Genomic DNA, 16,064 nt, shown 5'->3' on the forward strand with positions numbered 1-16,064 from the left:
TACGTATTATTGTAATTTTAAGTGACAAACCACAATTCAATAAAAATTTCAACGCACAAAGATTTTTTTCCTCTATTCAGAAATCCGTGTTTGTAATTTGTATGAGGTAATGTTGTCATTAATACAAGTCAATGAGTAAAAAAAATGTGTTGTGTTCTTTTAGTTCCAACGATGAACACAAAATTACGTATCATTAATACTTATATTACAAAAACACATAATAATTTATGGAAAGCTTTTTACTGATCCATTTTCTAGTAGCTGTTTACAAAACAAAAGCTTGACGTATAAATGTAGCAGGTTGTATTAAAACAAAGCTAGTTTTTCGTTTTTGCTTGCTTATTATTTGAATATAAATTTTTATGATTTAATTATTATTTTACTATATTTATATTATCAAATAATACGTAACTGTCTTCCTGTAGTTTTACTTTTTGGATTACAAAGAAATTTAAAGTACAAATACAAGTGATGTAACTTTTGTTATTCATTCGATAAAAAAAAATTAAATTTAATGAGACATTAACAAAGTTAAATAATAAAAAATAGATATTCTACCGCCAAATAACAGTACACTGTATTGTTGTGTTTCGGTTAGAAGGGTGAGTGAGCCAGTGTAATCACAGGCACAAGGGACATAACATCTTAGTTCCCAAGGTTGGTGGCGCATAGGTGATGTAAGAAATGGTTAATATTTCTTACAGCGCCTTTGTCTATGGGCGGTGGTGACCACTTACCATCAGGTGGCCCATAAGCTCGTCCGCCAACCAATGCCATAAAAAAAAAACATCCCAACTGTTTTTTAAATTCTAAGGTTGTCAATGACTTAATTTTTTAAATTTGATTCTAATTAATTTATTCTTTTATTAGTTGTGTAACGATGGAATTTAATTTTATCTGCTTAAGTTAGTTAAACTAGGCCCTTAGCTTTTTATTTAATTAATTTTGATGCTGACAACTGGTAAAAAATATACAAAAAATTCATTGTACATTGAGGTTTTTCATAATAACGATTAAAGTTTGAAGTTAATTGTAACTTATCCGACAAAGTTTATAGATGACCTCTACGATATATGTACACATGGGTAGAGGTTACATTATTATCTATGATCTTTGCTTCTTTTATTGTAGCAACATTTTTTTGTAACAAATTTAAATTGTCATGTAAAACTAAGATTTTGAATAGTCAGATTTAAGAACTAAGACTTAATGTCACGTCAATCGTCATTTATAATAATTCAAAGTTGGATAATTTTATTTACTAAAAGTACATAAGACCTGAATTAAACAATTATATTTAAGTTGTGTTGTAAAATCAGTGTAATTTATAGTTTTTTAAGGATTTTTTTGGGATCATCTAGGCCACAATTATGAGTATACTTAATCGCAGAAATGATTCTCGTGCGCCACTGGTTCAAGGTGATGAAGTACAAGATCCTTCAGTTTCATCCACATCCAATATCAAACCCAGAATACGGTCTATCAGAACAGATTGCATTGGTTTATATTTTCCTATCCCAAGTACCTATTTCCTGTCTTATACCTAATTTCCTTTATTCTAAACCTTTAGTTGTTTTTTCTTTGTCAAGTGTAAATTTAAATTATTTCATATTTACTTTACAGATATACAATCGACTGATAACTCGAAAAATAAGGGATTATCAACATCAAGGGCTCTTATTTTAGTTGTTATAATATTTGTCTTATCACTAACAGCTTTAGGTCTTTTATATTCCCAATTTCCCAAATTAGAAGAGTGAGTATTTGATATTAAATTATATCCAAAATATTTCCACAATATGAACTTAATATAAATAAAAATATATTTTTGGTAATTTTTAATTCTAGACATGAAAAACAACATATAAAGTTACCTTGGGATCTAGAAGATGCAAAACAGCTAGGTCTTGTATTAGACAGGTACAAGGAGAAGTATTTTTATGAAGTATTACTTGGAGTATTTTTAGTTTATATATTGTATCCTTTAAAAGAAGCTTATTTGAAACTTACTAACATAAGAGGTGGCAAAGCATTCACTGAATTGCTTTATAAAAAAACATTTTCAGTATCATGAGAGAAATGAAATATTTGTACGGATTTGTTAAATTTGTTAGCAGTTAAAAAATCAAAATTAAATGATGTATTTATACAGTATGTTTTGCTGTTCATCTTGAAATAATAATAATTAATTTACTTGAAGTAATAATAATATAGGGAAGCAATAATGTTCCTTGACTTGGTTATATCAGTTTGCAAACATTTGCAATTCCGGGTTCAATATTCCTGAGTATACTCTCAGGATTTTTATTTCCTTTTTATTTAGCTTTACTTTTAGTTTGTTGCTGTTCAGCACTTGGAGCAAGTTTATGTTTCTTTCTATCAAATCTTTTGGGGAAAAAATTAGTTAGAAAATTCTTCCCAGAAAGAGCGGCACAATGGTCAAAGGCTGTGACAAAACACAAAAATAACTTGCTCAACTATATTATATTTTTGAGGGTGACTCCATTTTTACCAAATTGGTTTATTAATATGTCAGCACCAGTTATTGGTGTGCCTCTTATGCCATTCGCTTTGGGGACGTTCATTGGTAAGTGATACAAGGAAGTAATTTTTGTCTAATTGTATTCTAGGAGAATCCGACATTTTTAATATTTTGTTGTAGGAGTGGCTCCTCCATCATTCGTAGCAATACAAGCTGGACAAACACTACATACATTGACGTCTACGAGTGAAGCTTGGTCCTGGACGTCGATCACTATTCTCAGCATTTTTGCATTAATCTCTCTAGTACCTGTGTTACTTAAACAGAAGCTAAGAGAAAAGTTTGAATGAATTCATTTATATTTAGCTAATTTGTAATAGAAAATTTTATATAAGGTAAAATAAAAGGTGTTTTAGTGTAACATTCCAAGTTTTGTGTTTATTTTAAAAATAATTAACAATATGAGCCAACATGTGCAATAAACGTTTCATTGCCTCGTGTCAGTTGGACTGATGGTCTCCAATACCACCAGTTGTACCACACTGAAAAGAAGAATTGTACAATGAATTATTCTAATTTATTACGTATGAAGTACTTCTTTATGTTAAGAATAGCATAAATGATGTTTTAATTCAAATTAATTAAATGAATGATAAGTTGATACCTATATATCCATTTATATAAATAAATTTTATCCTCATAAACAAAATCTTAAAAAATATTCCAGCATGGTATACTCTATACATGTAAATTAATAATATATACTATATTACCATTTTCTTATAAATTAATTACACCTTTTTGCTCTATATTGATTAAATAAATATTTAGTGCATACTTACATAGATATGATTTCTTTAATTCCATTTTGAAGGATTTACACTGATGTTTGCATTCTTCTGCTGGTTGTAAATTAATAATTCTTGTACCACTTAGAACGAGTAGAAAAGCAAAGTTACATTCTGTATCTGGTATGTGAAATGTTTCATGTTTAGAATCTATTATGATAAATCTCTCAGTGCTTTGACCAAACTTTGGAACAATTTTTGGCCTTTCAATGATCTGGCGTAGTATCCTTGCAACATTGAAGTTATTGAATTTCCTAAACAGAGAAAATAGTTGAAGCATATTAAATAAGGAAAAATAAAATAAAATAAAATTTGCCCCTTACCAAATATAAAGATTTTCTTTTAATATATCTGAGTCAAAAATGTCTTCAGGTGTTTCATAATACTTATTATTTGTAAGAACTTTTGAACTTTCCTTATTAAATATATCTTTATTTTTTAAATATAAGGTTTTCAATTTATTCACATCAATCTGTGGCTGATCAGTCTGAAATAACTCTATAGTTAATATCCTTTTTTTTCACATGCTATGAAAATATTTTTTATAAAAAAGCATAGTTTATAATTTATTGTACCTTATAAATAAAAGGGGCAGTCTGCTGTTTATGGATTGGTTGTGGATTGAAAAATTCACCTATGTTGTTTACTGTACTACAAGGCCAGCAATCCATGTCCACAACAGTGAAAAATGGATTCTGTATCAAACATGTTTCTTGGTATAAATCTGAAATTAACATCATCAATTAGCATACAAATTTCTATAGAAAATCTAATGATAACACATTTTGATAACAATAATTTTCAAATTCAATATACCTTTTATTATTTACAAGTGTGCATAAAATTTATCTAAAAAAATACTTTCGAATGAACTTACCAGTTACTGCAGGAAATAATGACAGGAATGGAATAGAAATTTTTCTTAATAACCTTAGTCCTGGGTAAATATATTCTTGTATGTTGCATATTATGTAACTATATATAGACTTGAAGTTGTATGTGGCAAATAATATTATTATAACAAAAATTATAAGAAATATGTACTTTTTAAAAAAAATTTGGCGTCGGTTTAATTGTAAGTTTTCATCTAAATCATTTAGACTATCAAAATACATTTTTCGAAATTCATCATCATTTATGCCTATATCAGCACTCTCCTTTTTAAGTCTCTTTATAGATTCAGAATATTCTTGCAATAATTCTTTATTTGTCATTTTGATACAATTTAAAAATATATAATAGAATTTATGTTATAATTTTCTTTCTTAGCACATTCTTCGGTGTAATAATTTTGCAATTCGTAGGTAATATTAACATTTTATTACTTATTATTCATCACACTAGAATTGTAAACATTTGTTATTATGCATTTATGATAACATTCAATACACGTTGGGAATTGGGATTGACTTATGTATTTTTTAATTTTTTGTCATGTCAATTGTCAATGTCATTAATATTATCTCGACACTCGACATTTCGTTTCATTTTACGATATTATCGTTTTAAAAATTAAATACGATTAAGTTAATTGGAATATTAAAACTTATCTATTTAATTTACTTCTTAATTATATAGGATATCCTTGAATATAATAAAACCTTTTTATCGTTACTAATGTTTTTTACTTATCATTATTTTTAAAAATAAGCTTTTGTGGAATACATATTCTTACAAGAACTACCTCTTCCTCAGCCTGGATCGAGCGGAATCACATAAATACGGCAGAGCACTTAGTAACGGGTTTAATGTGCTGTTGTCTGTCGGTCGATTAGATTCAAATCTGTTCGTATCGGTCGTGGTATTTACTGTTCTCATATATTCATTAACTCTCTATGTATTCCAATATTCTTGTGTAGTTGATTAAAGTTATATACTGACGGTAATTGTGATCGATTATAAATAAATAAAGAACTAGAAGAACTAGAAGTATAGGTTAGCCACTCGTGTTATTTTTGTTTATTTAATACATCTTAGGGTTTGTTAGAATATATAAATTTTTAGGAATTTAAATATAGGGTTTACTCTTTACACACACCCCACCAGCAATCTTACATCAATCAATCTTTAATGTATCCATAATGTTGAAAAGTATTCAAATGCGATGAAAATATAACACTCTTGATTAGTTAAACAAATGATGAATTTTGAAAGAGGAATTCCATGTTTTTAAAATAAAATTAGAAATCTTAGCCAAACAAAAAATATTATGATTTGAAATAGCCCGTAATGTAGAAAGGCATAGATAGGTAAATACTATGGCCCTGTCCTCTGCGAGTAGTCGAGTAAACCTAACTAGTCCAACTTCTACTGAAGGTGCATTCATTACATATTAAAAACAAAATCGCTTACCGCTGTCTGTCCCTGTGTATGCTTAAGTTTCAATCTTATTTACACCTTTAAAGACGTATCACTTTGTATGTTACCCAAGTGAGATATTAATTTTAAGTGCTTAGTGACAAGTTGATGGTGTAACTTTTCCAATAAATAAATAAATAAGTCTTTAAAATTACACAACGGATCTTGATGCGGTTTTTTTAATAGATACATTAATTCAAGAGGAAGGTTTTATACGTATAATACATGCACAATATAGTAGAGAAACACTGATAATTTTAGAGGTTTCTAAAATGATGTCGTAAATAAACACATTTTTTTTGCGCTTAAGTGCTGGCTGAACCCTACGAGATAGAACAAAATAATGTACTACAGTATTGTACACCTTAAAAAAGGTCTTCAAAAAAAGTCTAAGATATGTTTATCTCTTAGGGATAACCCGCAATAACCATTTTTTATTCTTTACTTTTTACGAGAAATAATGGCTTATTTTCGAAGAGATTTTAATTTCAATACATCATTAATCCTTATCCAATTAAGGACCTTAAATACATTGTGCATTTAATATAGATCAATATAGTCCTTTAGACATAGCGGTTTGTATTGTCTAATGTCTGAAAAACTGAACGTTGTAAGACATTCTGTAGTATATTTAGTATCAGCATTGCACCCGTGCGAAGCCGGGGCGGGTTGCTAGTATAGTATAATTTCGCAAGCCAGCCATACATAATAGAGCCAGGAGGTTCATAGTAAGACTCTTCTAATGAAGTCTTAAGCCCTCAGAAATATGCTCCTTATATTAAACTGTCAATTGCGTGTCTTTTAATTTTTTATACATTGGCAGCTGAACTTGCCGCTTTACCAGCATCAAATTTATAAAAAATCGTCACCGTCATTTTACTCACTCGAGGGGAGAAATAAATAAAGAGTCTTTCAAACTATCTCCATACCAAATATAATCTAAATTGGTTCAGGGGTTCAAGCGTGAAGAGGTAACAGACAAGAGTTACTTAATTATTTATTATATTAGTGTAGAAGCTGCGGTTCTATTTTAGTAACTTATTTTAGTAGTAAGAAAAACGGTAAAAATTATTATTTTTTAGAATCTTTAAGCTATAATTATTTATTTTTAATTTACATAGTGAAATTAAGACAGTGCTAAAACAGAACCGACGCCAACGTGTCAACATATGTACATATATACAAATAAAATAATTTTTCAAAATATATATTTTATAACTTTAATCTGGCGCGAAAGTTAATTCTTATACGGAGATTTTAAGAATTAATATAGATCAAAGAGTTAAAAAACTTTAAGCATCAGTTATAACATAGATACACAATTATGGCTGTTTATGTGTTACTGAATCAAAAGTTGGCTGTAATTTTGGAAGAGAGTTACCATATACATACTCGTGCTACTAGTATCTGTATAAGAAACCCTACTAAGTCCCAATTACTTCTATTATTAGTCTAAATTTACTAAATCTAAGAATATGTCTAATAGATTACTAATGTTTTCATTACGAAATGTTCAAAACGATCGAAACTATAAATACACACTTAAAGCAATCAACGGATTCGTTCCGCGTGACGTAGGTAATTATATTATATATAATACAATAAAGATTAATTAGTGCAGCGTTAAAATAAGATTTGTGAAGATAAACGTATTATTCATAATTTTTTAATTTTATAATTTATTATTTATATATTCCCAGTTCTGTAATGAATTCTCTAGGCTAATAGCACTTAAAATAACCACGAAATAATAACTCGATAAGATAAGACAAAGTAGCCGTGTTCGGGTCCGCCGATAGATAACACTGTCAATGCAAGTATAGAGCCGTCAATACGACGTCATGCTCGTTCAAAGACGTATAGATTGATATTTTTCTAAGATAAAATCTTTTGTTATGAAAATGATATGCCTATAGTGAAGTGTCTTTACGTGACAGTGCTTAAAATGTTTGTAAAATGTTAAAAGGATACTAAATGGAGCTTAATGAGCGAGCTACTGGCGCGAGTTGGCGCTGGCCACTTCTTGTAGCGGTTACGGTTTTAAACGTATGTATTGTTCTATACACTAGATAGATTCATTTAAATCGGACAGTTGTCTTCAATGGGCGTTAAATTCGAGGAAGTCAACTGTCGTCTAAGCCATTGGCATACGGATGCAGCAGAGAATCTCCATCCAGTAACTTGTACGCAGGAATTAAATACATACATTGGAATATTTGTAAAGATATACAAAGTTTTTAAAGGATACAAATTGAGAAATGATTATAATGAATCGTTCTCTAATTAAATATTAAATCAATTGGTAAATACATTGTCTTATGAGAGTAATTAGCGTTATACAAACTAATAATTATTACTATAAAAAATAATCAACTTTATTCAGCGTCAGTACTAGTACCTATATAGTATTATATGATAAAGATTAATGACAAAGAAGTTCTGCATGTATAAGATTGTAGGAATATGCTAATGTGTATTTATAATATACATTGGTATACATAATGTATATTATATTATTACGTGGGTAATTAAATCATATTCAAATTACGTTTAATAAATACTTTTTCGTATCATTTTCTTTTGACACTGTATGTCTTAGATTTAAAAAAAGTTAATGTTTCATATGCTCGTTATTGCTTCACCTAAGCAGATTATTTTAAAATCATAATCGTTTTCCTTTCTCTATCTGAGAGAGAGACAGGTATAGACAGTATTAATTAATGTAGACAATACTAATTTATATTATAAATTTCCAACATTGATATTACAAATAAAAACAATCGCTATTCGTAGGAGCGAAAAAAAGGATTGCTTAATCTTTCCATAACGTGAGTCATGATTATACAATTTAAATAAATATTTTTTCTTTTTTTTTATTGATATAATATTTGAATACCTAGCTATACACATATTTCCACATATTATCCGATATATGATAATATGAATATTCATACATTGCATATCTCTAGGTAATGTTTGTTTTAATAACTTTATACTTTGTGTCTGTGTTTAATAAGCAATCATTAGATTTGCTTTCAGCTTATCAGAGCGACCGTGGTGTCATAACGTTAGGGTTAGCTGTCGGGACAAATGTTGTAAACAAGCTGATATACAAGTGACAGAAACACGTGTTCTCATATATTAGAATAAATAGTTAGTGTTAAACACAATCAGTTAAAGCAGTACCCATAGCCGTTGAAATAAGTTTACCTAGACACGAATAGTTATATTAATAGTTTATGAATAGTATTCGTTGTATATTCCATTGAATGTTTTCCTTATATTCAGGGTCGGATTTAGTAATTAATACTTAATATAAATCTAAGATTTTAAATTAACATGGTTATGTTTATTACTAACAGTATTTAAAACGGGATATTATCCATGTTTTTTATTTTTATTTGCTGGACCTCTCGAGACAGTCTCGTGAACAAGACATTCGTAGATACATAATGTCGAAATATCGAGCTCCACCAAATAATAATAAAAAACATGGTAAACATCCCGTTTTAAATACTGTTCGTAAGAGTAAATCTATTATTGCTTACAGACAAAATGTTCAAATTAATTTATAAAATAATAATTAGGGCCTCCACCCCTATGTTGCGCCAGAGCTTCCAATCCTTTGTAGCCCCAGGGCCTCAAGACAATAATATATCGCTTATAATTAAAACAGTTAAAATCAGTCTATAAGGGACTCAATTTAATAATGTCCTATTTATAATGATGACTTGACTTATCTGTTTGCTATTAAAAATAAATTATGTTGATGACATATTGTTTTTTTTAAATTAGATGATATACTTATGACGTAAATGATATATTACGATATATACAGTGTTCTGATTGAAAGACTATCTTCTCTGGGCTACAGCTACTAACTATTAAGGAGCAAGTAGGTAAATAAAATAAAATATTGTCGATGAAATATTATTTTTAGAACTAATGATATACATACTTATGACGTAAATTATATATGACGTTGTGAACAATGCTCTGATTGAAGGAGTATCTACATTGGTTTTCAACTAAGAAGCAAGTAAATACAATAAATTTACTATTAAATAGTAAATCTAAAAAAAATAACCGCGGTGAGTTTATTTAGCCGGGTCTTCGTTTATGATGGTAAAGCATTTGCCATTTGTCTACGAGTGACTGGTGTAGTCTTTTTAAAAAATATTATCTGTGACTTTGATTGATTGAATACGCAATTATTTTCAACTTTCCTAAGTACGTAGAATATTACGAATGATAATTGTCAGTAGTTAATATTATAGTATTATTATTTATGTAAAGAATCACGTGCTTAAATTGATAAATATATAAATTTCTCACGTATCTGTATCTTACTACGTGGGAACGTAAAAAGATATGATTTTTATTATCACAATAAATAAAAAAGATACCAAGCATACATTATATAACTGCGGAGAGTTATACATTTTTTGAATATCTTCTAAAAAATATTTATATATATAAAAAAAAACCGGTTAAAAATCGGGTAACTGTCACGGATGGGAGGAAATGTAAGAACAATTAAAATCCGTACATATATAAGAATATATATATTTTTATTAATTGTAATTTCTCAACAAAAATGCTGTTCGTTTCTCCCAATATCATGTTGTTTATAATTTTATATAAAATGAAATTATTCAAATGTGTTTGTATTTTATTGTCAGGAAGTAAAGCAGCTTATCATTTAAAGACGTCAACGTTATAACAATTTTGCCTTCAAATATTATTGCTTATTAATAAATATAAACGAAAAAACATAAGAATGAAAGAAATTTAATATGAAAGTCTTTGTACCTAAGTAATTACCTACAATTTTTTTACTTAAAAATAGCGTATTAATGTAACTGAGTTTATTTTATACCTATAATAGCTTTATTCTCTTTTCAGAAATCGTATCCTCCTTTTTATTATCCTCTTTAGAGAATTGTGCTGTAGTATTTGATTATCTTGTACCTCATTTTTAAAGTCATCTTCCAACTAATCTTGGACTCAGGTACTAACGTGATACATTTTATTTATTTTTAAATCACAACTAATTGTAGCGATTATTTTCTTTCAACGTGAAATATATTTATTCTTATTTGTTTATGGTATACTTAAATTAAATTATAGTATTATCACAATCAAGTTATTGTCTTGTTTAAAGTACTAATTACACTAAATAGTGTTTTATCATAAATACTATTAGCGATCCAACCCTGCTTCGCACGGGCATTTATCAATAAAGAAAACGATATGATATAAACATATTTTATACCCCATGGAACTCAGGAGTAATAAAGCTTTCTAACATTGAACAAAGTTTTACACTTGAATACAAACAAACGAATATTATCTCTTTTCAATAATAAGTATATATATATATATAACCAGGTATGTGGTATTAGTACATACTAATTATTATAACAGAGTCCTCCGGTATAGACCTGATCAAACACAATGAGACTTAGACATAAACAATTTATCTACTTATTACGATTTTTTTATGTCCATTAAATTATTATGAACTATTTATATTTCCCTAACATTGAATTCCTATGTATTACACGTATACAACAATAACTCATAGATATTTACTATATGAAATTTTTTATATTCTTTCAGATCTGCTTGCCAAGTTTGGTGCTTTCTTATGGTGTTTTTTGGATACATTTGGCGAATTACGAAGTTCCTTTATGGCTTGGTCTTGCTGCTCCATCAATCTTCATACTAATTTATGGATTAACACGTAAGATATAACGCATCATATGTTTGTATATAATATTAAAAGGCAGGCGGCTATGTCAGTGAGCCATAATGAGCGAACCCGAGAGGCGAAAATAAAACATTCAATTACTTAAACTATTTATTTAGTAAGAAAAAAAGACGTGAATAAATGACATTTATTCTATTAACTAATAAGCCTGGTCGAAGTATACTACTGCTCGAAGCGTGAACCAGAAGTGAAGTCTCCTTCGTACCTACTCGGTACTCGGTCTTGATGTTGCAACTCATACGATTTCCACGTTATATGTTACGAAGAATTATTGAATTCACTTTAGTGGTCTTTGTGTTATATCCCAAGAAAGCTCGAGTAAGGTGTTACGAGAATTCTTGAATGTGGAATGTCGATGGGAAATATATTGCGAAAACTATAGATCGCTGAGTTATCAATACTCTAGTCCAGAGAATTTATAACAAGTGTACACCGTCCCTAGAACATGACAAAGTAAGGTTCCTTATGTAGTATTTGTACCATCAGGAACAAAGGTGTTATCCCTCATACCTATGATTATAATGGTACACTCGCTCAAAGCTCTGTTGCTTCAAATAAATTATTAATAGCATTATCTAAATTAAAATTCGATTATACATCCGGAGAGATATAAATGACGTAGGTGTTGTAATCACAATAATTGCATATAGATAGGTATTTTACATTTAACATAATAACGGGTATTTTTTTGTTATTCCAGAATGCTGGTTCAGAGAGGCAGCGGACTCATGGGGCGGGTCAATAGGGTACCGGGTTATGGCTTCAATTGGACTTGGGCTCGTGATGCTTGGGTTAATAATTTGTGCCTTCATTCCTTATCATATACAACCGTTCGTGTATGGTATATTCGGTGGTAAGTAAATCATTTTAAAATGCTATTGATTGTCAATTATTTCTTATTAATTATTATTTGATTTTAGGTGTAGGTTCATCGCTAATATCGGCGCAAGTAGATGCAGTTCTCTTCGAAACATATGATTCACGCCTGGGATTCATAAGAGGGTTATGTTATACAGGCCAGGCTGTTGGCCAATCCACTTTTCCACATATTTTATACGTGCTCATAGAAAAATACGGCTACCACTTCTCGTACATAGTATTGGCAGGTATCATGTTGCAAACATTGCCAGCAATAATGTTACTCAAAATAGACGAGACTAGAAAATCTAGCTACTTATCTAGGTACAAGGAATTGTCGCAAACGTTTATGGTTTTTAAAAACGATTCTATGGACAATTTCTATGGTACTGAACTAAAACTTCACGATTTAAGTAAAAAATGTTGGAATAATCCCTCGAATGATAATCTACACAGACTAGACGAATCGGATTACGATGATGGCAGTATAATTGAAACGATAACGCCCCCTCCTAGTCCGGAAGAAAAGAGAAGGAACATATTTGGAGTTGAAATTTTACCAGAAATACCAGAGGAAAGTGAAGAGAGCGAAGATGAGCAAAGTGTGACAAGCATAAATAATAATAACAAGAAACGCCTCAGTGTCGCTATAAAAAGGTTAAGCACGTTGGGCGACAATCTTGATGGATGTATTATAAATCAATTAAGGAAAGATTCTCAGTGCAATAGCGATGTAAATGACAAAGATTATTCAGAAGTCGAAGTTACCTATGAAACTATAGCCCCCGTTACTGATATTCACACAGAGAAAATTTTGAACTCATTTAGCTTTCGATGTCAATCCGCTTATGTCAATATGAGGAGGAAATTATGGATGCCATCATATAGAATTTATAGGATAAGACGAAGGCTTTTGTACCTGATGTACAATATTAATGACACATTTGTGAAACCGTTAACGAGGTCCCTCTCTTGCTTAAAATTTTACCCTGCTTTATTATTAAGTTTCACTAAATTGACTCTAACAGGAATTGGCATTGTGTTATTGCCAATGATTGGCTTGCAGTTGCGACCTAGAATAGCGGTGTTGGAAAATAACTTTTTAATGTCATTACATGGTTTCACTTGGGTGTGTTTCCTTATGTGCACGCCATGGCTGGCACAAACTCCGAAGAGAAACTTTAAGTACGTTGCAGTCTGTGGTCTCATCATAACAACTTGTGCGTGCTTTGGTATGTACTTATTTTTTAATATTTTTTTTAAATACAAGCATTATCAATGGGCGGCGTTGGACCATTTTCTAGTTATACTTATCTGTTACAAATAAAATAGAGTACCTACATTAATATAAATATAGGTTAATCAAACATTAGTTATTAAAAAGACACTATATTTTATAGCATTCGTTTACTTTTAAATCATATTGTCGGTATTCTAGTTACTCATTTAGTGTTTGTTTAGTATGACTCTCCTTGATAGATTACTTATCTTATATTGTTTTTTTTAGTGTTGGCAGAAGCCAGAAACCATGACTCGTTCGCTATCGGCTGCGTAGCGGCCGGCTTCGGATACGGAGCTGTGACTTCATGCTGGGAAACAGCCGCTCAAGACTTCGTCGGAGCACGCAAATGGCCGAAAATTCACAGCACATTAGAAACCCTATCAGCGATCCTCCAGGCTTTGTTGGTTTTGGGATTGTTAGTTGTACTGCGGCAAGAAAGTGGTCTCCAATTTTCAATGTTAATTTTAGGTGTAATACTGGCTGTTTGTACATTTATTTGGTCTATAATCGCAATTGTGTCAATTTATAAGAGCAAAGTTCGATCATTTAGTTTTAAAAGAAAACGTGGTTTAACTTAAGTGATAACTAATTATTTCAAATATTTTTACTTAATATTGAATCTATTTAGTCAATGTTACCGTTGATCTAGTTAGTCCATGTATAAATTTAGGTATAACCTGATTTTCCTTTGGAAAATTATACAATTAAATAGAATTAATTAGTAAACGCGTACCATGATACTGTACATATAATGTAAGTACCTACTTGGTTAATATATAGACAATTATGAATGACATTATTTATTAATATTATTTATAATTAATTAACTTAAAAATATATTTTTACATTCGAATTTGTGTCTCATTCCTTCCAATGTTATTTGATAAATAGATAAGTTATTATGTACTCTTTTGTAAGTGACTTTAAAATGGAAAATGCACCCTGCATTGGGTGCACAGAGGCTCGACGCGTTTGGGTGCACCTCGTCGATTACGGCTTAGTCTTGAATCATTGGTGATGCGCTTCAGAAGCTCTCTTGTAAACCTTTTCAGAAGGGGACGGGATATTACCAAAACATTGTTTGCATCCGGGCACTTTATATGCTTTTTTTATGAAATAGATTGACCTATGAGCAAATGTTAACCTTATGGTAAGTAGTCACTACCGCCCATACACAATGTAACAAATATTAACCATTCTTACATCGCCAATACGCCACTAGTTCACACTCCCACTAGCTCGCTTTAATTGGAACACAACAATCCTGAGTACTGCCATTTGTCTGTAGAATATTTGACAGATGGGCTTGCACAGAACCCAACCACCAAGTAAGACGGTACTGTGAAATAGTTTAAAAAATTCCATACAGGGTAGAGCTTTTTGCCCAGCCTTTCTCTCCTTAGTGGAACACATACATTTATAATAAGAAGCATTACAATTTGGCGGCAGAATAACAGACGAGAGTTTTGGGATATATAACTGCGTTGACAATTTAAACTAGCAGTCCCTCCGTCCTATATCGTATATCGTGTCGACTAGTGTTTTCCCATTTTAAATTTGGAGGAAACATATGACTTACCTGTTCAAAACATTATTTACCTACTGTGATTTTCTTTTTTTTTTTGTTGATCGTACTAAATCTCGTCAACACACAAAAAAAACAAACGATTAACAAACTGAATATAAAGGTCACAATTCAACTTAATGGTTTTGTCTTTTCTTATTTTTTCTTTATTTAATATATGTAAGCGGACGAGTGAATTGGCCACCTGTTGGTATGTGGTCACCACCGCTCGTAAACATTGACGCTGTAAGAAATATTAACCATTCGTAACATAGCCAATGCTGGTGGCGCATTTTGACTTTGGGAGCTAAGATATGATGCCTGTTGTGTCTGTAGTTATACTGGCTCACTCATCCTTCTAACCGGTACACAACAATACTACTTAAGTATTTCTGTTCGGTGGTCCAACGAGTGGGTTGTACCTACCCAGGCGGGCTTGCACGAATCCCTATCACCAAGTAGGTATGTGTATAATATAATGTTGATTTTAAATTTATTAATAGATACTTATAAAATTAATCTCATTTTGATAATTTATATCAAATCTACATCTACTAAAATATGTAAATTCCTGGTGAGTGTCTTTAATTCGAGACTAAGCGTAATTTTTTCTAATAAATTTAAATTCTACATCCCGTTTAACGGTTACGATACATTCCCGAGTCTATTCACAGCGTGAAAGTAATTAGCGTTATACGTGTTCAAACTTTTTTTTTAAATATCGTTCTGCCTCTTTTGTACGCGTACCAATATGTCTATTATCTAAAAGACGAAAATTACTTTATATCGTTTTTCAAAGTCACACAAAGGTAAGAATTAGCGAGAGGTATATTCAATAAAGTAAAACTAATTTAGTTTAACCGAGAGATTGTGTAAAACATAATTGCCGTAGACTCATT

The 16,064-nt window shown here is 30.4% G+C and overlaps 3 protein-coding genes across 3 annotated transcripts; 2 read left to right on the plus strand and 1 right to left on the minus strand.

Moving 5' to 3' along the window:
* Positions 1-1,142: 1,142 nt before the first annotated feature.
* LOC113397425 (transmembrane protein 41 homolog) lies at positions 1,143-2,911 on the plus strand. Its single transcript, XM_026635753.2, has 5 exons — positions 1,143-1,419; positions 1,624-1,756; positions 1,849-1,977; positions 2,250-2,587; positions 2,663-2,911. Exons 1-5 carry the CDS (start codon positions 1,371-1,373, stop codon positions 2,830-2,832), a joined length of 819 nt encoding a protein of 272 aa, XP_026491538.2. The 5' UTR covers positions 1,143-1,370; the 3' UTR covers positions 2,833-2,911.
* A 12-nt stretch (positions 2,912-2,923) lies between these two features.
* On the minus strand, positions 2,924-4,624 carry LOC113397424 (uncharacterized). Its single transcript, XM_026635752.2, has 5 exons — positions 4,208-4,624; positions 3,906-4,054; positions 3,654-3,817; positions 3,325-3,584; positions 2,924-3,024 (listed from the first exon to the last, which is right to left on the minus strand). Exons 1-5 carry the CDS (start codon positions 4,542-4,544, stop codon positions 2,936-2,938), a joined length of 999 nt encoding a protein of 332 aa, XP_026491537.2. The 5' UTR covers positions 4,545-4,624; the 3' UTR covers positions 2,924-2,935.
* Positions 4,625-7,416: 2,792 nt separating this feature from the next.
* Positions 7,417-14,383, plus strand: LOC113397423 (uncharacterized). Its single transcript, XM_026635751.2, has 5 exons — positions 7,417-7,734; positions 11,311-11,434; positions 12,162-12,314; positions 12,382-13,551; positions 13,827-14,383. Exons 1-5 carry the CDS (start codon positions 7,663-7,665, stop codon positions 14,177-14,179), a joined length of 1,872 nt encoding a protein of 623 aa, XP_026491536.1. The 5' UTR covers positions 7,417-7,662; the 3' UTR covers positions 14,180-14,383.
* Positions 14,384-16,064: the final 1,681 nt, after the last annotated feature.

Source organism: Vanessa tameamea, chromosome 3 (genome assembly GCF_037043105.1).
Source record: "Vanessa tameamea isolate UH-Manoa-2023 chromosome 3, ilVanTame1 primary haplotype, whole genome shotgun sequence".
NCBI classification, from domain to species: Eukaryota; Metazoa; Arthropoda; class Insecta; order Lepidoptera; family Nymphalidae; genus Vanessa; species Vanessa tameamea.

What these genes read in the sequence shown, in the direction of transcription:
- LOC113397425 (XM_026635753.2), top strand. Translation starts at nt 1,371, where the DNA reads ATGAGTATACTTAATCGCAGAAATGATTCTCGTGCGCCACTGGTTCAA. An exon ending in CAATTTCCCAAATTAGAAGA is followed by an intron (nt 1,757 to 1,848) that starts GTGAGTATTTGA and finishes TTTTAATTCTAG; the next exon opens with ACATGAAAAACAACATATAA. An exon ending in CGCTTTGGGGACGTTCATTG is followed by an intron (nt 2,588 to 2,662) that starts GTAAGTGATACA and finishes ATTTTGTTGTAG; the next exon opens with GAGTGGCTCCTCCATCATTC.
- LOC113397424 (XM_026635752.2), bottom strand. Translation starts at nt 4,544, where the DNA reads ATGACAAATAAAGAATTATTGCAAGAATATTCTGAATCTATAAAGAGA. An exon ending in ATTATTTCCTGCAGTAACTG is followed by an intron (nt 4,055 to 4,207) that starts GTAAGTTCATTC and finishes TGTTAATTTCAG; the next exon opens with ATTTATACCAAGAAACATGT. An exon ending in ATTAAAGAAATCATATCTAT is followed by an intron (nt 3,025 to 3,324) that starts GTAAGTATGCAC and finishes TCTTCTTTTCAG; the next exon opens with TGTGGTACAACTGGTGGTAT.
- LOC113397423 (XM_026635751.2), top strand. Translation starts at nt 7,663, where the DNA reads ATGGAGCTTAATGAGCGAGCTACTGGCGCGAGTTGGCGCTGGCCACTT. An exon ending in TAGCGGTTACGGTTTTAAAC is followed by an intron (nt 7,735 to 11,310) that starts GTATGTATTGTT and finishes ATATTCTTTCAG; the next exon opens with ATCTGCTTGCCAAGTTTGGT. An exon ending in ACTAATTTATGGATTAACAC is followed by an intron (nt 11,435 to 12,161) that starts GTAAGATATAAC and finishes TTGTTATTCCAG; the next exon opens with AATGCTGGTTCAGAGAGGCA.